General features: G+C 40.7%; 1 protein-coding gene across 1 annotated transcript; it reads right to left on the bottom strand.

Annotated features, from left to right (window-relative positions):
• Positions 1 to 416: 416 nt before the first annotated feature.
• On the bottom strand, positions 417 to 26,197 carry ATP6V1C2 (ATPase H+ transporting V1 subunit C2). The gene is made up of 14 exons (XM_070932984.1): positions 26,003 to 26,197; positions 25,662 to 25,822; positions 24,164 to 24,329; positions 22,814 to 22,881; positions 19,241 to 19,326; positions 12,694 to 12,788; positions 11,569 to 11,660; positions 10,894 to 10,992; positions 8,525 to 8,593; positions 7,613 to 7,705; positions 5,423 to 5,516; positions 2,211 to 2,308; positions 1,737 to 1,866; positions 417 to 771 (listed from the first exon to the last, which is right to left on the bottom strand). The coding sequence occupies exons 3-14, from the start codon at positions 24,290 to 24,292 to the stop codon at positions 676 to 678; spliced, it is 1,149 nt and encodes a 382-aa protein (XP_070789085.1). The 5' UTR covers positions 24,293 to 24,329; positions 25,662 to 25,822; positions 26,003 to 26,197; the 3' UTR covers positions 417 to 675.
• Positions 26,198 to 26,521: the final 324 nt, after the last annotated feature.

The raw sequence follows: 26,521 nt of genomic DNA, 5'->3' as shown, positions 1-26,521 counted from the left end.
ATCAATGGTGGTGAGAGGAAATGCTGCCATTTATTCTAACCAAGTTGGACACTTAAAAGGCCATGCTACTTTCAACAAACCGACAAAATGAGATTTCAAGTTTTGTATTATGTCTGCAGTGAGTCAGTCTTCAGTGGAAGGGAAAGCTGTTTCACTGAAACAAGAGAAAAAATTTCTGTCCTGATTTCTTACATGCTAAACTGAACCAACCAGATTAAAATTAACTTCCCAAACATATTTCCCTCTGAAATTTCACTGTGTAACTGCTGTGTTGACTGAATCAATACATTAAACCAATTACAGATTTATGACTCCAGGATATTTCTACCGTAACCGCCAGATATCTGGATTTTATTTAAAACCTTAGATGATCAGGCGTGTTTTGTAATTAGAACAGAATAAATACAATAACACAATGCCTTGCGAAGCATGTTTTCTAATACAATCAGAAAAAAGCTTCCAGTATCTTTTAATTGTCAAAATGGAAAAAAAGCAACCAGTCTACTTATAGTCAAGCCAAATCTAGGAACTACAATGATCACTTGCTTAAAATTACTTGGTCTTTCTGCATCGAAAGGGCCACATTCCTATTATGTTTGCATTAAAAACAAAATGGATGTCATTTTGTTCACAAATCCAATACTGAAAAACAAGTCCTGCTTGGCGCAGCAAACTTTAGCTGGAATCGAGAAGGCTGAGGTCAATCTTGAAATAGACATAAGGGTAGTAATCCTGATTGTTTAGCTGCAAACCAGGAATGTCGACTGAAGTCTGGGGAAAACATGAAAGTAGAGTGAGTTCCTTAAGACCTCTAGATAGGTGCTACAATTTTTACAAAATGTGAGGGAATATTTCCAAAAACATCACTAACTATAACAGGAGCAAGTACTGTGAAATGAAAGACTTCAAACAAGCAGTAAATACACTAATCCCCAGATTAGTGTAAGGAAGCTGATCCCGCATTGGAAGTCTCTAGGTCAGGGGTGTCAAAACTATTTCATTGCAGGCTGCATCAGGGTTGTGTTTGACTTTGGGGGAGGTCGGGGTGGCCAGCTCAACGTCACTCATGTCGGGGGCACCTGTGCTGGCCTGAGCACTCTGCCAGCAAAAATGGGCTCCCAAGCTCCGTTTTCGGCTGCAACATCCTCCTGCAACCCTCTGCCAGCGAAAATGGAGCTCCCTTTTCGGCTGATATGGCCTCCTGCAACCCTCTGCCAGCGAAAATGGAGCTCCATTTTCATTGGCAGAGGCACCACAGGCCTGTCTTTTTGCTGTGTTCCAGGGCAACCCTGCAGGCCAGATCTAAGCACCCTGCAGGCTGGATCTGGCCCCCAGGCCTTGAGTTTGACACCCCTGCTCTTATGTCTTCTGAAAACCTCATGGCTGTTACAGGGATAAGGTAGGCCAATTTAAGGGTGGGGTAACTGCAGCCCTGGGAATCCACACAGTTCTGTGCTGGGAAACTATCGCCCTTTTATGAGCTGTGGATTTCAACTGGCTCGGCAATTCTGGGAGTTGAAGTCCACAAGTCATAAAGGGGCCATCGTTCCCTGCTCTAAATGATTTATTATCGTTTATTCAACAGCCTCCTGATTGGGAGGCAGAAGGTGGTGTCAAAAATGAGACAAGGGGAAGGGTCAGAGAACAGGACGCATTACCCATTTTGCGCTATGCTTCCCACAGCCCTTGTTTGCCATCTCCATCCTTAGGCGGGCCACCTGAAATGGAATACTTACGTCCATTAGGCTGGCTGCCGCTACTTCGTCCAGATGCTTGAAAACCGCATTTAATACTTCTCTCAACCTCTTCATAGATTTCTTATTAGGATGAAGTAGCATTGCCTGGAAGTTCACTGGTAATCCATACCTTGAATGGATGCAATGAAGGTTAAAGTGGAAGCAGCGGAATGCAACGCAAGGAATTTTTACTTTACCTATCGACTATCCTCATTCTGCTTTTGTTTGTGACTAGGAGTTTTTAAAGTCTTAAACTGCATCAAAGATTGTTTATTTTCCTTATTAACTCTTATCACAATATTTGCCTAATTACAGTCTGTTTATTCCTGGAACATTTAAGAACCCACTCCACAGACAACCACCAAAGTATGTTTAAAATCAATGAGGAAGTTAAACTGATCAACCGGGATATGTAATTGAGATTTTGATTAGCTTTAGGAAAAAAATTTAACCTATGAAATTTCATCTGTTTACCTGAGGACAGATTCTGAAAAAACTCTTAGTGCTTTTATATGGATCCAAGCCACAAATGCTTCACTGAAGTTCACCTTCAACCATCTCAACAGAGGACCCTTTAAATGAGTAAAATATGGTATCAGACAACAGAAGAACTATAAGTGTAATTCTCAAAGGCTCCAAATTGGTGGCCCAATTTTTTGAAAATTTCACAAAATAATATAAAATATGTGAGAAGCAATGAAATCCGCTTTCTTAAATTCAGTCTTAAATTACATTTAGGTATCATCATGGTCCCACAATACTTAACCCAAATGGCTAATTGTACTTCCAGGCCCCGCCCAGCAAGGTTGCAGCTAATCTGATTCAGCATCCAGTGATTAAAAAACAACTCCTTGGTAGGTAAAGTAGAGTTGACATAGTGGGAATTTGACATCCATGCAGAACCTGTCACTTGTGGGCTGCATATACCTCCAATCCTATTTTATGGCCTTCAGAACCTCCAATTATGCCCCCAAATTCCACTTCTACTTCACTAATATTCAGCGATGGCAGGTTTTCATGGGTTTCATGCAAAATAAGGTCTGTGCAGGCTTTAGTTACCCATTCACTCCCTCAAAATCCAAGCCCTCCAAAAATGGGGCAAATATATTAGCCAGTGATTCAAGTAATCAAGTCTCCTACAGTTCGTGGTACTACCTCTGGCTGGGAAAAGCTTGCAGGAGAACTAGCCAACCTATTTGAAAGGTGTCTGTTGGATTGCATTCTGTTCAGCATTCAGGGGATAATGATTTCCCCAGGCATTTGGGTCAAGAGGTTTATGTGACGTCCATTGCTGTTGTTATTGGGGGGAGGGCGTAGTACTAGTCGAGAATGGGGTCACTGTTTTACCTGTGGGTCCTGGGGCTTGTATTTTGTGGCTTGTGTGCTTTTTTTTTTTTTTTATTGAAAAAGTTTTTCAAATACAAATTTTTTCCCCTTTCCCCCCCCCCAACCTCCCCTCACCCTCCCCTCGCCCCATGGCTACTGCAAGATGAAATCCAAATTAATATCACATTATATAATACTTTACCACCCTTTTACACCACCCCCTATGTGCTAAACATTTCTTTTTAACATTATTATTATGTCCCTGGTATACTATACATTTCAAAACAGCATTCGGCTATAAAACTATATAATAGATCCTAATTTGGCATTTATTCTACTCATAATCTACCCATTTCCTCCACCCCCATACGTATATCTCTTAATTCAAATCTTTTAAGTATATTAATAACATAACATCCCTTTTCCTAAACTAAGCAATCAGTAACGTTACCTATCACCTTGTACCATATCAATTTTGTTTCACCCACTTTCCTACAGGTCTACCATACATAATATATTTAATATCTTTATTCTTCTGCCCGTATCACTAAAAGATATTTCCATATATAAATAAAACCCTCAAATGACTTTAAATTTGTATTCCATATAGTATCTTCTGTAATGTCTTTCAACTAGATTGTTAATTCCATCGACCATGTTAGGGTAACATCAAGTCCTGCTTCCAACAGCATATTCAGTATCTTCAATTACCATCTGCCCCCATCATTAATAAGTATTTCTGTATATAAAAAAAAAACCCCGAGTGACTTTATATTTATATTCCATATGGTATCTTCTGTAATGTCTTTTGTCTAGATTATTAATTCCAACAAACCACGTTAGGGTAACAGCCAGATCATCTGCATGCCCCAATTCCATAGTTCTCTTGTCTTATAGCTCAACATATACGTAATCCATTTTTCAGAGAGTCCAAAATAGAAAGTTCCAATCCGCTCAATCACAGGCCATCTTCCACATCCCAAAAACACCAGCACTGCAGAGATCTGTTATTCTTCTCAAAATACTTTGTAACATATTAAGCCATTCGAACGGAAAGACTTTCGCTTTCAGCTTTCTTCTCAAGCCTCAGCCAGCCGCCATTTTAAACCTTTTTTTTTTCCCTTTTCACTCTCTCTTCATTCTTAAAATCGATCATAGGGTTGTTACAAATACTTGCGATTTAGAGTCCCAAATCCGGATTTCATCCTGCTTATTCAAGCAATCTGTTAGTTTTCGCTGATTAGGTTGGTCACATCGTCTAGCTCTGCAAAGCGCAGAGTTCTCCCGAAGCCCGGAGCAGCGGCGAGCTGGATAGGGAGCCTCATCCTGCTTCCTCCCCAAGAGTAAAAAAAAAATTCTGGGGACTTCACAGAGGGCTCTACCTGCTCTCGCCGCCTCTCCTCACATTTCCTTAAGGAAACAGAGTTTTTCGAGCCGCCTCCCAGATGTAAAGGCGGCTCTTTACAGGCGGCGGGGGTGGCGGTCCCAAAAGACCGTCTAGCGATGACAGAAGCCAAACCAGAAGCCGCTTGTGTGCTTTTAATCCTTAGATGCTTCCCGGAATTATTTGTGTAAGATGGATGGCCATATTAAATAAACAATGTTAGGTAACATCCATTCACAGGGAAGATATTGGAAAGTCCCGTTTTTAGCAAATCAAGAGTATTACTCTAGACTACCTATAATACCGTATTAAAACACTATGTTGATGAGAGGAAACTGCATTGATTTGTGCCTAATGAGAGGTGTGTGTGTGTGTGTGCATGTGTGTGTGCATCTGTATGCATGCGTGCATCTTTGAGTCAGTGTTGGCTTTGGCAACTGCCTGGACAAGTCCCTGTAATTTTCTTGGCAAGGTTTTTAAAAAGTGGTTGGCCCTTGCCTCCTTCCTAGAACTGAGAGAAAGTGACAGACCCAAGGTTACCCAATTGGCTTTGAGCCCCAACCTAGAAGTCACAATCTCCCAGTTTCTTAACTGGTGCTTTAACCACTATAGCAAACTGGCTCACAAACACACACATGCACACACCAAATGTTTACATAATAGCTGTATTCGCAATGTGTTAAATTTGATTCCTTTTTTTTTTTTTTTTGTTTAGCCTGGGGTGCAAACCTAAGTCATTGATTAATTTATGGGCCAATGAGTCATGAGGATTATGGCTATGGATTAATTCAGCAATCAGGTTAAATGTGTTGTGTGAACAACCCTTTCAGATAATGAATTATCTTGGATATCATCCCAAGCATACATACAGCATTTCTGGGCAAACCATTAATAGTGAGATTATGTGGTAATTTAGCAAATAGTCAGCAAGTCGGGCACATAAGTCAATGCGGACAACTTGAAGATGTTTACTTACATACTGTTGCTTCTTATCAGAAGCTAATTTCCTCATTTCATCCTTTTCACACTTCAGTTCTTTCTCATCAAAATAAAATTCCCGCACCATGAACCTTAAAAAAAAATCAGTATAGACATTCAGCATGTGGGCTTTTAGAAAGCTGCTTCCTGCCTGGGCTTTTGAACACAAATGTTCTTTCAAACCACAAGGTACACAACCTAGCTGGGGAACAAGGTACGTTTTGGCTGTGTGGGAGTAAATCATATTAGACCAATTTTCAAAGCTTTTAGGATCTCTTGTCATCCTTAATAAGCTTGCTTTATTTTCAGCTCTGTGAGCCCCTGCCGATGCATCAGACTGGAAAAAGTGACTCACTAGCTGAAGTTATGAAGGGTTTCTTATTTTGCTGTATATTCTATCCTTCCTCTTTGAATTAACAGCTATCCTGTGTGTTTGGTTAGATGGAGAGACAGTGGTCCCAATTCAGTCAAAATAAGTGATGATTTAAGCTACAGAGGCACTATTGGAGGCGGGGGTGGGGTCAACAAAAGACAAAACTTGAAGCCCCATTCCTTTATATCAGCAGTCCCCAAACTTTCCTTTGCAATAACCCTCAAACATTTTTTGGGATGCCCCTCCCAATGGATGCCTCATTAGGCAGCAATCCAAAACATATTTGCATGAGAATTGCGAGATGCCAAGTAGGCATTCGTACACTTCCACCGTGTGCCTAAGCAGAGTGTGTCTCCCACAGATATCAGGTAGTCCTTGATGATTATGATCGTAATGGAGACTTCCCATCATGGTCATAAGTCATAATGGTCGTAAAACAGGTCACCCATGTGACTGACCCAATTTCCATGGCGATTGTTAGGCGAATACCATGGTCATTAAGGGAACTAATCGTTTACAATGGGCTGGTTTGACTGAAAACCAGGAGTTGATGCCCGTTTTCAGCAAAATTGTAAAATCATGTGACTACCAAATGCCAAAAAGAGCCATAAATGCAGGCTGGTTGCCAAGGGCCCAAGTTGAGGACTACCTGTAATCAAAACCTAGCCTAGAGGGGGATCTCATACAGTACACAGAAGATGCCATAGAGAGAACTCTTCTATCACATAGCATCATATGGAAATCTGTAAGTGGTGGTGTTACTAGCAAAATTTCTGTTTGTAACGAATGTGATTTGACAGAAGGGGTTGTTTCAGATAACTGAATAAATATTCAGATAAATATCCCAAGGCCTAGGCCCGGGATATTTGGTGGACCATCTGCAGCCAGCAACAGCTTCCCATCACCCGGTACGCTCCCACAGGGAGGGCCTACTCAGGGTGCCGTCGGCCAGAGAGTGTCGGCTGGCGACCCCCAGGGAGAGAGCTTTCTCTGTGGGCACACCCGCCCTTTGGAATCAACTCCCTCTGGAGCTCCGGGTGGCCCCTGACCTTCACTCTTTCCACCATGGGTTGAAAACTTGGCTATTTCACCTGGCCGCCTTGGACTGATGGGGGTTTTAATCTGGTTTTTATTGAATTTCTTAATTTTAACTTGGACTTCTGTTTTAATGGTTTGTCTGTTCGGTTTTAATTGTTGTGAGCCGCCCTGAGTCCTGTGGAGATAGGGCGGCATACAAGTCCCAACAAATAAATAAATAAATAAACTGAGTCCCTAAATTGTTCAAAGTTTAGGATTAGGATTATTCAAGGTTTGATACGTAAGCATCAAACATTTGAAAGTGATCAGATTGTTTAAAAAGCCATGGCATTTAAGACTGCTTTATTTGTCATCCACTCCTCATTTATGTTCATTGAAAATACTTGGGTAAAATGGGCATTTTAAAACCAACTTCCTCTCTTTTCTCTCGCTTCAGTGTTGACCCAGATATTCATTTTATGAAAATATTCTTAAAACAGGTTTAAAATCTGGTTAAAATATACATGAACGGTGTGTCCCCAATGTAAGATAAATAGATGTCCATTCATATAGTGGACATTCCCTACATCCTCAAGATTCATGGAGGGTAGAGAAGAATTTGCTGCCACCTCTTCCTGTTCTGTGGATGGAAACAGACCCCCCCTTGGATCCAGCCCTGTGCAAATTATTCAAGAGCTCTGATAAATTACTGCCCAGATGTGTCTTGTTTCATTTCAGAACAGGAGAAAGAGCCTGAACTATTCTGGTTTTGGCACAAAAGTAGAAAGAAATCAGTACTTGTTCTCTCTGGCTTTGGTCTTAAAGTCATCAATCACTTTTCGGAACAGGGTGACTGTGAAGAGCCCTCCCTCTGCATCTTCAGCGATCATCCTGCAAGAATCAAATTCATTGGTCCAGTTATTCTAAAGCCTATCCTGCTTTTCCGTGATAGGTGCCAAAGCAATTAACAACGAGAGTGTAATTATGATTGTTAATAATTATAACTTATCGTAAGTAGTAATTGTCAGATTCAATTACTTCCTCAGCAGTTTCTTAATCTACACAATAATATTGTGACGCATACTCTATTGTTACACAAAGGTTTTTTTTTAATTTCCATTTAGCCACCACCACCAAGTTCATCTGATTAACAGAAGGAACTAGGTCCTTCAAAAAACAACTGAACACACTTTCCAAAAATTGCTATCTACGTTCCCCTTACCATCCCCTCCCCTCTCCATTCCTCCTCTCCTCTTCCTCCTCACCTCTTCTTTCCCCTCCTCTCTCCTCTTCCTCCTCTCCTTCCCTCCCCTCCCCTCCTCCCTTTCCCTTCTCTCCTCTCCTTGCCAATAAAAAACAACCTTGATATATAAGAAGAAATCTCAAAAAGGTAGAGCTCAGCAGCTTTAATACAACCTCCCCCAGCACCCTTTAAAGCTTTATACAATGATATAGTATTAATATTTAATACTTTAATACTTTTTAAAATGAGAACAAGAGGTATTTCTTGTCACAATTTGCCACAATCCAAATTCTTTCTTTTTCAAAATTCCTAGCAGAAGAGGCGACTCATCAGAACCTAATTCCATTTAAGTTCGTCCAAGGGTACCCTGCAATATTCATACTTGCATGCTACCTGACTTCCAATGATTCTGAGCAAAAGGTTGGAATCCGTTAAGAGAAACAATACAGTCCAAAAGTTGTACTTACTTTGTAGAGCGAGGAACCACCATATCTGAGAGTGATTCATAGGTTTTTTGCCATTGCACATAGCTTGTTCTGCAACAAGACAGATTTTGTACAGCGTCTCTGTATAAACGTCTACCGTAAGTACAATGATTGTTACTTCTCTTTATAGAAATTCAGAAAATCTTAGTGCCAAGTTGATAAGTGTGGGGTGGGCGGGAAGACCACAAGGAAATAGATCCTGTATGACAAGAATGTTCAATTTCCATACACTTGAGGCTCTCGGCAGCCTCTCCTGTGCCAAATTCCAGAAGTGGCTGAAACATACTATTCAAACTTTGCAAGGCACCCCTTTTACCTCATAACCGAAACTTAAAAAAAAACAAAAACTAAAATTTTAGGTCCCACTTAATCTCCAATGGGAGAGCACTGGGCTTCTTCAGCTGCACCTTTTATACTTTTGTTGGAGCCCAAAAATATCTGGAGAACACAGGTTGCTCGATCCCCATTCCATTTTTTTTTTAAAGGGATTAACCAGTTTCCATTGTAAATAGCTGATGTTAAGAGGCTTGAATTGCACTCCCAAAATAGTCTTCCCAACTATGTTGACAAAATAGTCTTCCCAACTATGTTGATTCAAGCATGGCACAGGGCCCAAGATTTGAGAGGTGAAAATTCAGGGTTTATACTCAAGTTTCCTTGTAGTTAGAATCCGGTCTCACATGCAGGAAGTCCTCTACATATGACTGTAATAGATCCATTACGGTCATATATTGTGATAATTGTAAAATTATTGTGATTTTTTTTTGCAGTGATCATTAAGCAAGGGTGGCAGTTGTGAAGTGATCCTCATGGTCATTAAGCGAACCAAAGCTTGGGTTTGCCCAGTTTTGGTAAAACCCGGAAGTGTCCGGTTGTGATAAAATGTCGCCATGTGATTGTGGGGAATTGCAAATGGCTGCCAATGTAGTCATATTCCAAGCACCCAAAGTTCAGTCATGTAACCATGGAGGGGGCCTGACCGCCAGAACTCTGAAGTCCCCTTTTTGAGGTATGACATAAGTGAAGGACTAACTAACTGCATTTTGAATCTTATCTACAAGGATTCCATGATGCTCCTTTCCCCCCTCTTCACCTCTATTTCTCTAAATCTACCTGAAGCAACTAGTAATATGATGACAGTGAGGAAGTGAGGTGAATGAATATCCAGTTCTTTCAACGGGTTTTACTTTTGAGTAAGCATGAACAAAAGATGTTCTATGTGTGCCAGCATCCTTGGATTTATTTTGCAAAGAAAAAGCAGCATCTACATTTTTCAAAAATAAAGAAGTTCTCATTGCAAGCAACATAGTACAGGTAGTCCTTGACCTACGACCACAATGGAACCCAAAATTTCTGTTGCTAAGTGAGACAGCTGGTAAGTGAATTTTGCCTCATTTTCTTGGCATAGTTGTTAAGTTAATCAGCAGTTAAGTTAGTAAAATGGCTGTTAATTGAATCCCTGGTGATTTTGCTTATCAAAAGTTCTCAAAAGTTAATCACATGACCCTGGGATACTGCAACCATCATAAATATAAGTCAGTTGCCTTTGATCATGTGACCATGAGGATGCTGCAACAGTTGTAATTGTGAAAAATCTTCATAAGTCACTTTTTTCACTGCTGCTGTAACCTCGGTCACTAAACTAACTGTTGTAAGCTGTGGACTACCTGCATTTTGAATCTCTCAGGTAGAATATACAATATTTGCAATACATCACTTAACAAGCACAACTGGGACCAGCAACTTCACTACTAAGCGATGCAGTCATTAAACAAGACATATGACTGCAACAGACTTACGACCTCACTTCTGTCTGCCGTGGTTGTTATGATTGTTAAGTGAAACATCACATGACCACAACTTGCAATTTTATTGCCAGCTTCTTCATCGACTCTGCTTCTCAGAAACCGGTTATGAAGTAGGCAAATGGTGATTGTGGGATTGTGGGATGCTGCAACGGTCATAAATGTCTGACATTGCAAAGTGCCCAAATTTTGATCATGTGGCCGCAGGAATGGTTGCTATGGTTGCAAGAGCAAAGGTCACTGATAACGTTACTTTTTCAGTGCCATCATAACTTCAAATGGTCACTAAACAGGGCAGTCGTTACGCGAAGACTACCTGTAAATACATTCAGTGTGAATTCGAGCAGAGCTAAATTGAGAATTTTATTATAGGCAATAAACTCTCAAACCTTGTCCTTTTCCATTAACTCATTGGTTAGTAGAGGACTTTCTATCAATTCATTGCATCAGAATTTTCCTGGTAAAACTGGCATAACGTATACAGAGAATTTTCTCTAAAAAGTATTACAATTAAGCACATCCATAGGAAACCCAACTTTTTCTTACTTAGGAACTACAACAAGTAGAGTGATGAGATATTCGGAATTCAATACAAAGTCTTCTTTGTTCACTATATCTGTTAACGTACGGGTCAAAAGATTTCCTCTGGAAAAAAAAAGAAGCCAGAAAAAAAATCAATAGAGGATTTACCTACCACTGATATTTTCTAAGTGTTAAGTAGATGCTTAATTGGATAATTAGAAAGAAAATGTTTTCTGGGAAATTTTGGACAAACTTAAAGCAAATCCAGCCATTATATTATGGTAAGCTTAGAGGAAATAGGCACTTTTGTTTACTCTGTTTAAACAGATTAATTAATGCAGATCCACTAAAGAGCTGATTAGAGAGACAATTTGGTGTAATGGCCCTAGGCTAGAAACTGGGAGATGGTGAATTCTAGTCCCAATTTAGGCATGAAGCCATTTTAGGCTAATCACCTCTCTCAGCCTTAGGAAGCAGGCAATGGCAACTTGCCGACTTGTCCAGAGAGGCTAGAAGTCTTCAATATTGACCCAAAAGCACCAAAAAAAAAAAAAAAAACCCCACTCCCTGATTAAGCTCATTACTTGTCTGTATTACTATATTCCCAATACAGCTAACATGTTAAGACATCATCATAGGAAGTCAATATGCCAATGCATACAGAAAACGCAATTCATTAAAACTTATCTAAACACATACACCGTTTTTCTTTCCAGATTCTGAAGATTTCCTTTGATGTTGTTGTAGACAGCAGCTCGGCTTTTCATGTCTGCTTCGATTTGGGTAATTTGCTAAACGTAAAAAGGAAATCCAGTTCAACCACAACAATACACAAGCAACAGAGTGGTCAATGCTTGGAATGCACTACCTGACTGTGGTTTCTTCCCCAAACCCCCAAAACTTTAACCTTAGACTGTCTACCGTTGACTTCACCCCATTCCTAAGAGGTCTGTAAGGGGCGTGTATAAGCGCACCAACATGCTTACCGTCCCTGTCCTAATGTCCCCTTTTATTCGTATCCATTTCATGTATTCATAATCATATTTATACTTTTATCTGTTATATATGCTTGACAAAATCAATACTATCATTAATATAAACTCTGCATCCATTTTAAAGTTGAGATAATTCCATACATGCAAAAGTCTATAGAGAATATAGATTCTATTGTTAGACTTACCAAAGGGGTCAAAACTTATTTTCCATTTTAGGGGCAACTTAAATAGATACAGCTGTCTTTCTCTCATAACAAGTTGGATGGGGAAGGAAAGGAGGAAATTGATTTATTCTTGCTCTGTTATGGTCCTGAAGAAAATCCTTCCTTGTACTAGGGTGAAATCCCTCATTAAATACACACTTGCAATTCAGATTTACAGATACAAAAATAAATGCTTTCTCTCTGCTAAAAGCTGCTGTGTGACAGACTTGTGACTGCTTCTAAGACAGATTTAAAATTTATATTTAGAATTATAAATTACTAAATAGTCTCCTTAAGTTACAGGAGATACTTCTTAGGATGATATAGATATTACATATTTATTTTTCCTTTTCCTCTCAGACAAGAATATCTTTGTGGGGAGAAAGACGAGGAAGAAGATATTTACATAATGCTAGAACTGGACAATGTGGAAAAAGGGCCCAGTTTACTTTCTGATAAATTTCAAAGTGAGTTAGTAGCCATCATATCCAGAACTGGGTTCCTGAGAAAGCTGTCCTCAGTAATTAAATACACTTTAATTAACAGCACTTTATTATCATTCCTGGGAACTAGCTTTTATAAGAGTAATTCTGGATACAGGAGAAATGAGGAAACAGAGTGATTACCTTTGCTAATCCTTCTGAAATGTTCTTCAGTGGCTGTTTTATTGGATACTTAGCCATGTCCCATTCAAACTTTGTTAGATAACTAATCAAGTCAACTGAAACGATAAAAGTAAATCCAGTGAGCTGCACGTGTATAAGAATTATTCTGAGAATAAAGTCATCTTTTCTCATGAAAACCTGCATCCAGACTAGCTTGCATTTACGATATAAATTGGGAAGTGTTGCCATCTTGCATTTATTCCTTTTTCTAGATACTAATCCACATATCAAGCTCCCCTATTGCCAATTCTTTACAATTTAAAAATAAAGATTTACCCAATTAATTTCATGAAGAGGAATATATTTATCTTGGGTCTCATCTTGTCACTATAGTTAGAAAATAAGAAAGTAAAGATTTTGATTAAAAGTAATACCATAGTTAGCTTTAATTTAGGGCAGGGTTAGACAATCCATGCCCCACACAATGTGTCACTGAACTGAAATGCTTCACAGCTACAATCAGCAAGATCTGGGGGCCTGAAAGATGTAGTTCATATTGGCTAGAGAACCATAAAGCCCCCTGACTTATTTTATTTTTTAAAAAACTGCTTTTGTAGTTTTAGCTCTCTCCTTTTGTGGGTTGGTCTTTTGAGCCAGTTTGGTCCACCTAAAAGCCATTCAAGTGACATTTGCTATGATGTCAAAAGTAGCGTGGAGACACTGCAGGGGGTTAGAAATGATCAAGAGGGGGTCCTAATGTGGGGCAAGGTACTTTTTTAAAACCACGTTTTAAATAATACATGTGTGCCAGAACAAACAAATGGCCACACACATAGTTAGAGCTGGAAAAAAAACAGAAGAAAGAACATTTGAGGATGCTTCTAGACATCCCAGCAACTTTGTGTAGTTCTTAGCAAGGCCTTAATAACACACAAAAAGGAAGTGAAACCTTCTTCACTTAAGAGGTCCATGACATGTGTGTGAGATGGTATGTCTGCAAGAAACCTATGGGATTAAACATTCACAATGCATTTGGATACATACACAATGCAAATCCAGGTGATCTAAAGAAATGAATGATTGACCGGCACATAAGTAGGTGTGGACTATGGAGACCTCTTCCTTAGTGGATGGTATGCCTTTTTCAAATGCCTACAACAATCCCCTACTTTTGTGGTATCAGACTGGCTCCCTTTTGGTATCTCTAGACTAGTGTTGCTTCTCCTAGAAAGAGTCACCTTACCTTCTTATATTTCCTGGGTGTCGAAAATCTAATGTGCACATCAAGAATTAAGGACTTGGAGACTTGAAATCAACAGGCTTCATCTTTAGCCTCCTTCTATAAAATATGTATGAGGCAGCTCAGTAGGAACATACAAGAAGCAAATGGGACTCCTTCCAAAAATGTTGTAAAATTCCTAAATGCACAGCCCGGTGTTAAACTGTGCCTAGGGCTAACTGATTGGCCCTTTACTTTCCCTTAAACTAAGGGTGTCCAACCTTGGCAAGTTTAAGACTTGTGGACTTCAATTTCCAGAGGAATTGTTGAAGTCTTAAAGTTGCCAAGGTTGGACACCCCTATCTTAAACCTTTCTGCCTCATTCCTGAAAGGGAATGAAATGGATTCCAAACAGAACTATTCCACCATGCAGCACTTTATTGTAGTTGTCACATATCTTATTTTGGAATCCGTTCTACTGTGCTCTTTTCTTCTGAATAAACCATGAATGCAAATAATATGTTACAGCCCAAGGTCACTCAGCCGGCTTTCGTGGCTAAGGCAGGATTAAAACTCACGGTCTCCCTTACATTATGATTTTTATATATGTGCTTTTATGGTCTGTCTGTCACCAGTGGGTGCATTAAAAGCTTTCCATTGCTGCTGCTGACAAGAGGGCTACAATTGTTATCCCCATTGGCCAATGCTCCCAGATCACTTTATGCAGCTTCATTCCTTGTGACTCTTGGCACATTGCATCACAGATACGTATGTCCAGTGGTGGGATTCAAGTAATTTAACAACCGGTTCTCTGCCCTAATGATTTCTTCCAACAACCAGTTTCCAAACTGCTCAGAAAGTTACCAACCGGTTCTCCCAAAGTGGTGCAAACTGGCTGAATGTCCCCCTTGGTGGGAGAGGAAAGGATAGTTTATTCCCTCTGTTTTGGCTTTGGCAGCAGTGGATGCCGTGGTGTTGTGATTATGTGTAGACCAGTGGTGAAATCCAATTTTTTTTTACTACCAGTTCTGTGGGCATGGCTTGGGCGTGGTGTGGCTTGGTGGGCGTGGCTTGGTGGGCATGGCAGGGGAAGCCTACTGCAAAATCTCCATTCCCACCCCACTCCAGGGGAAGGATACTGCAAAATCTCCATTCCCACCACACTCCAGGGGAAGGCTATTGCAAAATCCCCATTCCATCCCCAGTCCTGGGGGAAGGATATTGCAAAATCTCCATTCCCACCCCACTTTGGGGCCAGCCAGAGGTGGCATTTGCTGGTTCTCCGAACTGCTCAAAATTTCCGCTACCGGTTCTCCAGAACCTGACAGAACCGGCTGGATTTCAACCCTGGTGTAGACTACCCAGAATTGTGTGATTCAGGAAGTCAATTACCATGCACATGTTCTGAATGGTTATCCCTTGGTTACTGCCAGATGCTTAAAATGGAAAGTTACTTGCTGACAGCATCACAGCTCCTTTCCGATTCACTTGTTACTTGTCCCCCATATTTGTGGTTCCAAGCTACCTTTGAACATGGGTTTAGCATTTTTTCAGAACACCCTACTCATGTTCAGAAATGATCTGACTGACAGATATAAATGATCCAAGGAGCTTTGGCAAAGGTCCCTCTTATGTCTCCCCATGTCCCAATTCCATACTTTTACAGGTAGTCCTCGATTATTTGTGTAACGACAGTCCAGAATTACTATGGCCTTGAAATGGCGCTTTATGGCCCATAAAGCACTTCCAGCTGTCACAAGACATTGCTTGGCACCCTGTTTGCCTTTTACAACCAGTTGCCAAGCACCCTTCAATCATGTCATCACCATTTGAAGTCTTCTCAATCGACTTCCCGAGAAAATCCCTGGGAAAGCTGGCAGGGAAAATTCAAGCTGCTGCTGCTGCCTGCCTCTCACTTCCCGGGGCTACCTGCCAAGAGGAGTTGAATTCCTTCAGTAGGGTAAAGAAATAGAGCTGAAATCGTTAAGATTTAAGCTCTGTTCCTGCATCCCACTGAAGGAGTTCCCTTCTGTGCATGGAGGAAAGCTGAAATCCTCCAGCAGGCAGCTCTTTCAGCCAGCTCGCAGAAAGAAGAGGACCTGAAATCCTTGCAGAGGGGCAGTGTGGTAAGGTAATGAGCATGGGATATCTCAGGCAGGTGCGGGGGTGGGGGGGTGTTTGGAGGCCTGGCACCAGTTCAGGCGAACCGGTAGTGACTGCAGTGGGAGGCTCTGCCCACCTGCCTGGACATCATCACGGATGCTCTGCACATGCATAGAAGCGCCATGAGCGAGCGAAGCGAGCGCGCGCATGCACGCGCTCCCAGTTCCGAACCAGTAGCAAAAGTAAAGAGGAACCCACTACTGCCTGGCACCAGTTTTGAGTGAGTGTCGCTTTACTCAAGGACTGAAAATCCTATTTGGAATGGAGAGGCAGAACAGTAAGGAAATGAGCACATGATGTTTCAAGGGATGAGGGAGACACACAAGTTTGTTTAATGACCGCAGCTGCAAATGCCAGGATTGTATCCATTGAGCAAAGCAGTCATGTGGGCATCTTGCTTAATGACTACTTCACTCAACGGCTGTGATTTTGGTCCCAGTCGGGAGGACTAAGTGTAAGGCAATATCACAGTGGGCTAATCTGCCATTTTAACCAATCATCTAATTCAGGGGTCGCCAACCTTGGCAACTTTGAGACTTGTGGACTTCAACTCCCAGAATTCCTCAGCCAGCTGGCTGAGGAATTCTGGGAGTTGAAGACCACAAGTCTTAATGTTCCCAAGGTTGGAGACCCCTGATCTAATTCACCCATCCTCACTCCCCACCCGTGAGAAAAATAGACTTGTGACTGTTTCCTAATCAACAAGCATTGCTTGGTGGGCAGGAAATGAAACAAGGGGAATCACCACTTCCTTTCCCTAAGATGGCTACAATAGCTATATAAGGAAAGTATCACGAGCCAGCGAGAATGTAGATTGGCAAAGATTGTAGATTGTTGATGCCAGCCTGGTGTGTGTTGGGGGTTTTGTTTTTTGTTTTCCCCTGTAAGGACTAACGAATAGCCTTCACCTGTAAGGAAGAGCCCTGGGTACAGGTAGTCCTTGACTTATAACCGTTTGTTTAGTGACTATTCAAAGTTACAGCGGCCCTGAAAAAAGTGATTTATGACCATTTTTCACACTTACGACTGTTGCAGCATCTCCATGGTCATGTGATTTATATTTGGATGCTTAACAACTGATTCATATTTATGACGGTTGCAGTGTCTCGGGGTCATGTGATCCAGGGGTGGGTTCTACTTACCTTTACTACCGGTTCGCAACAGGATCATGCACACGCCGAGCTTCTGCACATGCGCAGAAGCTTCTGCGAATGCACAGATCGCCGAAGACAACATCTGGGGCAGTGGGCGGAGCCTCACCCCGGTTTTACTACCGGTTCTTGCGAACTGGTCTGAACTGGGGGCAACCCACCACTGATGTGATCCCATTTTTGCAACCTTCTGACAAGCAAAGTCAATGGGGAAGCCAGATTCACTTAACAACCGTGTTACTAACTTAACAACTGCAATGATTCCCTTAACAAAAGTGGCAAGAAAAGTTGCAAAATGGGGCAAAATTCACTTAACAAATTTCTCACTTAGTAACATAAATTTTGGGTTCTATTGTGGTCGTAAATCAAGGACTACCTATGTACCAAACCCAGGCTGCAAAATCTAAATAACCACTAGATGGCAGCGGCAAGCTATATTTGCTGTCATTAAACTCTCATCTGAGTTTTTACAGTTTAGATGGGGTTAACCTGAACTAATCTATCCAGTAAAAACTGTAGTAACTTGTTTTGCACGCTGAAGAACGCCAGTGATACAACTGATCATAAGAAAACAGATGCATGCAAAAAGTTTCACACACTCCAATAGTCCCTACAGTTCCTTTCACTATACATGCGGAGTAAGTTAAAAAGAAAGAAAAAGATTGAAGAAAAGGAAAAATCAACAGTCGTATAAAGGATGCAGACCTGCAGTAATCTGAGTCATAGGGAGATGGTGATCAAGCTACGGGGTTGTTACTAGAGAAATCCATCGTAACCTGATCACTGTACCCCTACAACCAGATGTGGAGTCAACTCTATTATTAAACACACTAGTGCATGCTGGCCAAGAAACATCGCCCCCCCCGAACACAACATACCCTTTAGACATTTCATTTTGTCCTTTGCGCCTGAAATACAGTAAGTGCAATTATTGATCTTCAAAAATACCTGACTTAAAAAGTAAAGTTATCACTTGGCACAAGATGTCTGCCAAAGAGCAGAATTCCATTCTGGTTTTATGCTATCGATAGACATTTCAACAGTTCATTAAAGGTGGTTTTCAGTAGATTGCACAAAAGCGTCTGTACGTAGGTATGAACTAAAGCTGAATTTGGGGCAATTTGGGTCCCATTTTAACCTATGAAAGGCTGTCAATTGCAATGTTCTCGAGACATTGTAGCTTAAAGTGTCATTTTAGCCTGAGTTGATTTTCTTCTTCCAATCTGTTACATTTACTGTTCCTTGTGCTTCACTGCTGACTTCCGTTAAGGGCTTCTCCGTATCATTAGAAACAATTAAATACTTTGTGATATGTAGAATAAATATGTATGGAACTGTAGAGTACAGGTAGTCCTCAACTTACAACCACAATTGAGTCCAAAATTTATGTTGCAAAGTGAAACATTTGTTAAGTGAGTTTTGCCCCATTTTACAACTTTTCTTGCCACAGTTGTTAAGTGAATCATTCCAATTTTTAAGTTGGTAACATGGTTGTTAACTGAATGTGGCTTCCCCATTGACTTTGCTTGTCAGAAGGTCACCAAAGGGGATCACATGACTTTGGGACACAGCAGCGGTCATAAATATGAACCAGTTACCAAGTGTCTGAATTTTGATCATCTGACCACAGGGGTGCTGCAACAGTCGTAAGTGTGAAAAACAGTCTTAAGTCACTTTTTTCAGTGCTGTTGTAACTTTGAATGGTCACTAAATGAATTATTGTATGTTGAGGACTACCTGTAATAGTTACCTCTCTGGAAATCGGGACTCCTTGTAAAACAATCACAATTTTTTAATCATATAAGCAGTGAAGAAAAAAATCATTTCATCCATAATTTACAGAATATAGAGTGACAGGAATTTGTCCTAAAGCTAATGAAAAATGCAACCTACAAGCATTATTTCCTAAAACTAGAAGCATCATCTAAGTTCCTAATAAACGAGCATATTAATTCCAGTGGTTATTACTGGAAACTGAGTGAAAACAACAAACTATATCCAAACACAACAATATATCCATGATTTCAAGGCCTACCTCCATTAGCCAGCAGGTTTTCCTGTACTTTATCTTTTGAATCTTCTAAAACTTCTCCAATATACTGGGCAGTTTTCTTTATTACACTTCATACAAGAACAAAACAGTAACATTTTAGTTCAAGAAACATGAAATAACTTTACAGCTAGATAGTAAAAACCATCACTTTCACAGTCCCTGAGGTGAGAACCAAGATGGAGACAGAAATGGACAAAAGACAGATCAGTGATGGATCAACAGGAAGTTTCATTAAGAACAAAGAGAACTGGCTATTTTTTAAAGTGTGTTTGGGGTATTGTGTTAAAGGCCTGTTGAGTTCTGGTTCTAAAAATAAGAAGATAAGCTTTTTTAAAAATACTGTGTGCATGATCTTCTGTTATTTTGCACTCAATTCTGATTGATGGACTAACAATTCAGTCCTAGTAATTTCTCTATGTTACAAAGTTTGTTTCCCAACTGCTACTGGGTGTCAAGAAAATAAGGTGTGGCTTGTTCAGGAAGAGGAAAAAGCAAACTTGGAATCAGAGTGTATATATGTAGTTTGCTTTAAACTGTAGCCTACAAGCGACCACGAATGGAGGAAGCATTGCTGAAGCCTATGGGATTCACAGATGCTCCTTCAGGTAGGGGTTTGGGCATGTAACTGATGTAGCAGAATGGGAAAAGTCCAAAAACGCTTCCTTCAGAATAAATATATTTACAAATGGACATTAGTTTGCTTTTGAAGTATTCAGTCTCTACACAGATTTCCCAGGATTCTCATCTTAATTCTGTACCATTTTAACTTTGCTGAGCATTTAAAAATAGGTTTGCAAGGAGAGCGTGCCATCCGAGATGGAAACAGCTCAAGAATGGACGGGCAAGAGAGCATCAGAATGCCACGGGCTGCTACAAAGTGACATGGAAAAATACTCTGCCTCCTTGTGTAAATAAGTAATAAAACTGCACGGAAACAAGAGACCCTGAAAACTCTTGCCCCTTCCCTGCTTCGCTGGTCAGAAGCAGTGCCGGCTGGTTTCTGCTGCCTAGCTAGATGTACCAGCATTTCTTGCATATGTTGATCTAATAACAATTCCACTAACAATCTGCTTCTCTGCAACTATAATATAAATGCTGAGTTCATTGGCATAGCTTCAGACCTAATTCTCTCTTTGTCCAAGGGGTTCAGCATCTGTTGCATTCATTTTTATAACGCGCTAATCTCACATATAATTCTGTTCTCTCAACAGATGAACTTCCCCATCAGACCTTCAGCTTCTTCTATAAAAGAATGTAGTTAATAGAAATGTGGGGTTGAAATCGCAGGGCAAAAAGCTTGCTATTATGAGGCATCTCTGCGTTGACTCTGCCCTTTGGAAAATCTTGTCCCCAGAGATAAGGCAAGCCCCCTCCCCTCTCCTAGTTTTCCAGAAGAGGATTAAGAACTGTCTCTTCCAATTAGCATGGGGATCTAAGAGTATGATGCAACCCTCAGGATGGCTGGTGGCTTGAGGGAACTCCTGTTGCCTCATTCACCTTTTTAGCCTTCTGAATTTTAAATTTATTTTTTTAAAATTTAAAAAGTTTTTTTTCTTTTTTTTTCCTTTTAACTTGTAAGCTTTAACTTGTTTTTAATTCTGTTTTTAGCTGTGCTTTAATATTCGGGTTTTTATATTGTTTTATTACGCTATTGTAAACCACCCAGAGTTACTTAGTTGAGATGGATCGTGCAGAAATGCAACACATAAATAAAAATGAAAATCTGCACGGGGGGTGGGGGGCAAGAGATTAAATGTGCATCACAGTGTGGGACCCATTTCTTGTAGTTTTGGCACCAGCATGGTTAGGAATGGATGTCTATGCATAGAGCAAAGTTGAATTATTTAATTTTTGGTGACCATGATATTATTAAGGAGCCTGGTGAGAAAAGAGATGGATTCTGAGAAACAATGTCCCATTGAGGAGAAGCAAATCTATTTCTTAATGATAGGCCTGTGTGTTCTGTATTTAAAAATAATAATCCCAAACCCTCAATAAAATATACAGCTTCATACTTCTAACCTTTCATCTAGATCAGTGTTTCTCAACCTTGGTAGCTTGAAGATGGGTGGACTTCAACTCCCAAAATCCACCCATCTTCAAGCTTCCAAGGTTGAGAAACACTGATCTAGATGCAAGGACCAAGAAGAAAAGGGGAAAGACTCAGAGGTGCTTTTTCAAAAGGCAACTGGACTATATATATATATATTCTCTTGAGGAAGAAGAAGATGTTTTGCTTTTCATCCAAGAAACTTCATCAGTTCTGACTGAAGAATAGTAGGTGGTAGGGAATGAAAGGATTAGGACTAACCCTTCCATCCCCCCCACATCCAGCCAGAACTGATGAAGCTTCTTGAATGAAAAGCAAAATGTCTTTTTCCTCAAGGGAAAAAGAAAAAATATATAATCCAGTTGCCTTTTGAAAAGGCACCTCTGAGATAACCAGGACCTGTTTGACTGAGAATATCCACAGACAAAAGGGGAAAGAGAATTGGAAAGTGGGCATTTAGAAAAAGAAATGAGAGAAAATAGGGTTTCTGATCTGTCTTGCCTGTTTGACTATGCTTTTCAGTGTAAAATGGGAGAAGGGCTGGGGAGCATCCTACACCCCCCACACACACCCCACCAAACCCAACTTTTGTTCCAAGCTGCCAAATCCCACTAAAGTGTTCCAAATATACACTTCATTTTTCACCCCTATATCTTCTTTCCCAAATTCTGTGTTGTGTGTCTTAGTAGTCCTCCCGCGTCTCTTAGTGATGGCTATACCAATGGAGGAGGACTTGCTATTACCAGCCTGGGAGAAAAATGTTCTCCCTGATTGACTTTGGCTTCCTCCAATATAGGAGGACTTGCTTCTGGGTTAAGAAATAAACCAAGAAGACCATCCTTCAAATATGTGAAGTCTGAACACTGAAGACTTGGGGGGGATTGGGATTTAGAGAAGATTCAGCTCCAGATGGACATATTTCCACATAAAACAGAACAGAGCTATTTAGATATTCTTAAGAGCATTTGTAGTGCTTCTGCAAATATATATATATATATTTCCTACACATCCCCCCACCCCTACCCCAACCCAGCTTCTGGTTCCTCTTTGGTAAATGGCTCCTCAGAATAAGTGTATAGAATAGAAATCAGAGGTGGGTAACTATGGCCCTTTTATGACTTGTGGACTTTAATTCCCAGAATTCCTGAGCTAACATGGCTGGCTCAGGAATTCTGGGAGTTGAAGTCCACAAGTCATAAAAGGGCCATAGTTGCCCACCCCTGGAATAGATCAATGAAGAGGCAGGGACCACTTTTCCCAGGGACTTGCTGGTTACCCTGGGGTGAAGCTCACTGCTTCCCTAGATCTAAATATATTCAATTCAAAATAAAACACAGGAGTTAGACCCAACTCTTCTTTAAAAAGACTAAAGCCAAGCCTGCCTGATCTGGCTGACCTCTAGGACCAAGCTTAAACAAGTCAGAGTTAGGTTGAGGCAGAAAGCCTGTGACCTAGAGAAACAACTTCCATTTGTGTTTGTGTGCAGTAAATAAGTTCTATTTTACCTTTCAGCAAAACTATCAAGTTTTCCCAACTCATCTGAGAGGCCAACCAGTGTGTCCAGAGTTCCTACCTGTGGAAGGGAACACAAATACTTTAACACAAACAGAAGAGCTGCACAACTGTTTTACCAGAATGATATATTTTTATTATTTTTGGCCCGGATTATTCTTTGTGTAATCAAAGTATTAAGGGCACTCGGAGGAAGCCAAAGTCAATCAGGGAGAACATTTTTTTCTCAATGGAATATGACAGAAATGCCTCTTCTTCTATTCTAATTAAGGAAAAACTGTATGTTATCATGTGATTATAAATCCACTTCTATAAGACTTCTTCCCTATTTTATTCTTGGTGTTCCTCAACAGCTTTATTGTTCACAGTATATTGCATATGCAGTCATAAGGCACTGAATATAATATATATTTTCTTGCCAACTTCAGTAGGAAAACACATTTAAGCCTTAAAATGGGGGAGCCTTACCTCATTTATATATAATCTGAGCAGAGACTGGTTGCAGCAAATAAATTCACTGCATCTCTTCCTGAAATTATTACTTTAAGATTCCAGCAGTGAAGGTAATTTTCAGATATCAGCCAGCACTTTTATCATAGTCCTATTATTAATCCCTATATTTTTTACGTCTAGTACTTCACCAAAATTAGCTAACATGTTAGTGCAGAATGATATTGAAGAAGTAATTTAATAATTCCAAGCTCTGTTAACCATGAGAAAGTTTACACAGCATACTAAGACTTATTTGGAATGGACGTGCTAATGGCATTGGTAACCCATTATGATTTATCAATTATGGTAAAATATGACACAATGACATTATGTACATATTATAATTCCCACCCAGCCCCGCTTCCTTGCAGACACTCATTAAATTGCTATGCATCTCCATTCAAAGTGTATGCCCAATGAAATTTATGGTTCCTTGGAACTAGGTCCCATTGAATTCATTCGGATTTAGTTTATTAATGCTACAATTCCATGTACGTTTATTTGTGAGTAAATTCTACTTAATTTCTCTCCATATAAGATATCTATGGCAGAGTTCCACTTCGATTAATTGCAATCTTGACCATTAAGGATGCTCATAGATTGTTTAACTTAATTTTTTTGAGATTTTCTGCGAACAACAGGCTTGAGTAGAACCAGATTAGACCTCCAGATTTTTCTGCTAGTAATTAACCCACTGATTAATAATAATGGTGCATGTTATTCAAGCATTTCAGAAAGCAGCAAATTATATATATTATTCAACTAATTTTCCCTGTACAAAGACCCACTCTATTGAAAAAGAAGAAGAAATATGCTTGATCCCTGCCCTAACTTTTCATCCTGCTTTTTACCTTGAGGTCAGGGATGGCAAACTTGCTGTTGCTGGACAGGTTGGCTTTCGAAGTCACGGTGTTCATTCTGTCCCAGGCAAGCAAATTTGCCTTGTCCCCTGGAGCTGAGATTAGCCAGAACTCTGACATGGTGGGAAAGGATCCTCGCGTACAAAAATCACTATAACTAAAGAAAGAAAAAAACCCCAAGAACACAAAAATAGATCAGCTAAAACTTTAAACTAATTTTAAAAAAATTAAAAAGGTATTGGTATATCAGTCCATACAGGGAAACGTCCATCACCTTTCAATCCAAATCTAAAATTAAATGTGACCTTCTCTTCAATGTCACCAACAGGCAGTAGTTCCTCTTTTCTTCCCCCTCCCTGCCCTGGGTTGTTTCATCTTGTTAGTAGGGAGGAGTTTTTAATCGCAAGGAGGGTGCGGGTACATGGAGCAATTCACAATTATTTGCAGAAGTAAAAGGCTGATCTGTTCATCATTCCAATCCAAGGAACATTGTTTGAGAAGGATGTAGGAGCTTAAAGCATTTTTTCCCCAAACTTGGCAATTTTAAGATGTGTGGACTTCATCTCCCAGAATTCCTGCATGCTAGCATCAATATTCTATATGTTTTTGCCCTTCATCTGTATACTAGAAACATCAAAACAGATAACAAAAATTAACTTTGTTGTAAAAAATCTAAATGATAGGCAGTTAATCTATATCTGCTGTCATATTGGCATGACCACGATGTAGAATTTTTAAAAAAACCAACTTCTGTTTAGAAACATCTGAACAATGAAATGTATATATAAAATTACTAAGGCATTATGAGAAAGAGTGCAGAAGAAGCAGTTTTCTCCTTCCGCATTTCATATATGAGCATCTATGATAGTTTTTATCATTTTTTTTTTTAAAAAATATTATCTACACTGACCTTGACTCCTGGTTATTAGATGGTCACATTTACACTCATAGTAAGGATACGGAAGGTGTTTGCCACAGTTGTCTTTTCGGAAACTTTCAGTTTTCCAACTTAGCCTTCAGCCCTGGGATTTCCTAGTGGTCTCCTATCCTATCTTTAACCAATCTCTTCCCTGCTTAGCTTTTTCAGGGAAAGCCAAGTTAGTTGGAGGCTCCGGATAACTGCTCACTACCATTAGGAACAAATTAATGTGGTTGATCTTATGTATCCATGTTTTAACCCAGAAAAAAGATCATTAAAAAACAGAAAGCATAATGAAAAGAAGGGGAAACGGTTGACTACAGCTTTAATAGGTGTAAAAAGTGATCACCATCAATGTTCTTCCCTTTCTCCCTTCATCATTTAATCTTTAATTTATCTAATAATTGGCCTTCGAATGCTGCTTTTTCCAAGGCAAAACTGACACCTTTCTAAAACGACCTGGGACGGATCCATCCGTGCCTTTTGCCTTTCGACACAAAACAACCAAAGCCTCCTAAAAAAACCGTATCACGAATTGGGCTTGCGCCCCGTTTTATTGGGATGACTCACGTCTACTTGGATGTTGAAAGTAGCTCAAGACGGCTGGGCGAAAATGCCTCTCTCCCCATCACTCCGAGCTGCTTTTCAGAAACAGAAGGAACGTAAACGGCCAGGCTCAACGACTAACAAATAGCGCGTTCCGTTCCCACGACGCAGCGCCGACCTCCGAGCTGAATAAAATGGACCAAGGGGTAAAAAAAAAAAAAAAAAAAAAAAAAAGCCCACCGAGGCCGATCCGGTCCCCTCATTTCGTTTCGGGTCTCCTTTCCAAGGAACAGGAGCCTCCGAGCCACGCAGCCACCGGCTTCTCTAAGGAGGCGGTGGGAAAAGTTTCCCACCGCTTTACTTACCCCAAGTCCTCGGGGAGACGCGGCAGGTGCTCCTCACCGCGTAGCGGCGGCCCCTGCCATCGGCTCCGAGAGAAACGCTCTTCCCTCCTCTCAGTGGACGCCGGAGGGGAGGAACGGACTTCGCAGGGCGCGGAGCCGCCGGCTGAGCCGCCGCCGGCTGCGGCTCGCTTTTTGCAGGAGGGAGGAGGGAGGAGGGAGAGGCCCACCCCGCCGCTTTTCTCTGGCCGGCGGCGCTTGAGGAAGCTCCTCCTTGGCCTCCTCCTCCTCCCAGCCTTTGCTTGGTTCAGATCTGGAGGTGCCTGCCAGGGATGGACGTTTCCTCAGGGAGGCCCCGTCCTCTGTCAGACGATGGAGGCGCCCACACGCCCCGTCTGGGAAGCTTTAGAACTTTTTAAAGGCTGGCTCATGGTTTCCTTCCTTCCTTCCTTCCTTCCCTCCCTCCCTCCTTCCCTCCTTCCCTTCCCTTCCCTTCCCTTCCCTTCCCTTCCCTTCCTTTCCTTTCCTTTCCTTTCCTTTCCT

This window comes from Pituophis catenifer, unplaced genomic scaffold (genome assembly GCF_029215685.1).
Source record: "Pituophis catenifer annectens isolate HBS135680 unplaced genomic scaffold, rPitCat1.0.hap2 SCAF_1, whole genome shotgun sequence".
In the NCBI taxonomy this organism is placed as follows: domain Eukaryota; kingdom Metazoa; phylum Chordata; class Lepidosauria; order Squamata; family Colubridae; genus Pituophis; species Pituophis catenifer.
This window is presented reverse-complemented; position numbering and strand designations above follow the sequence as displayed.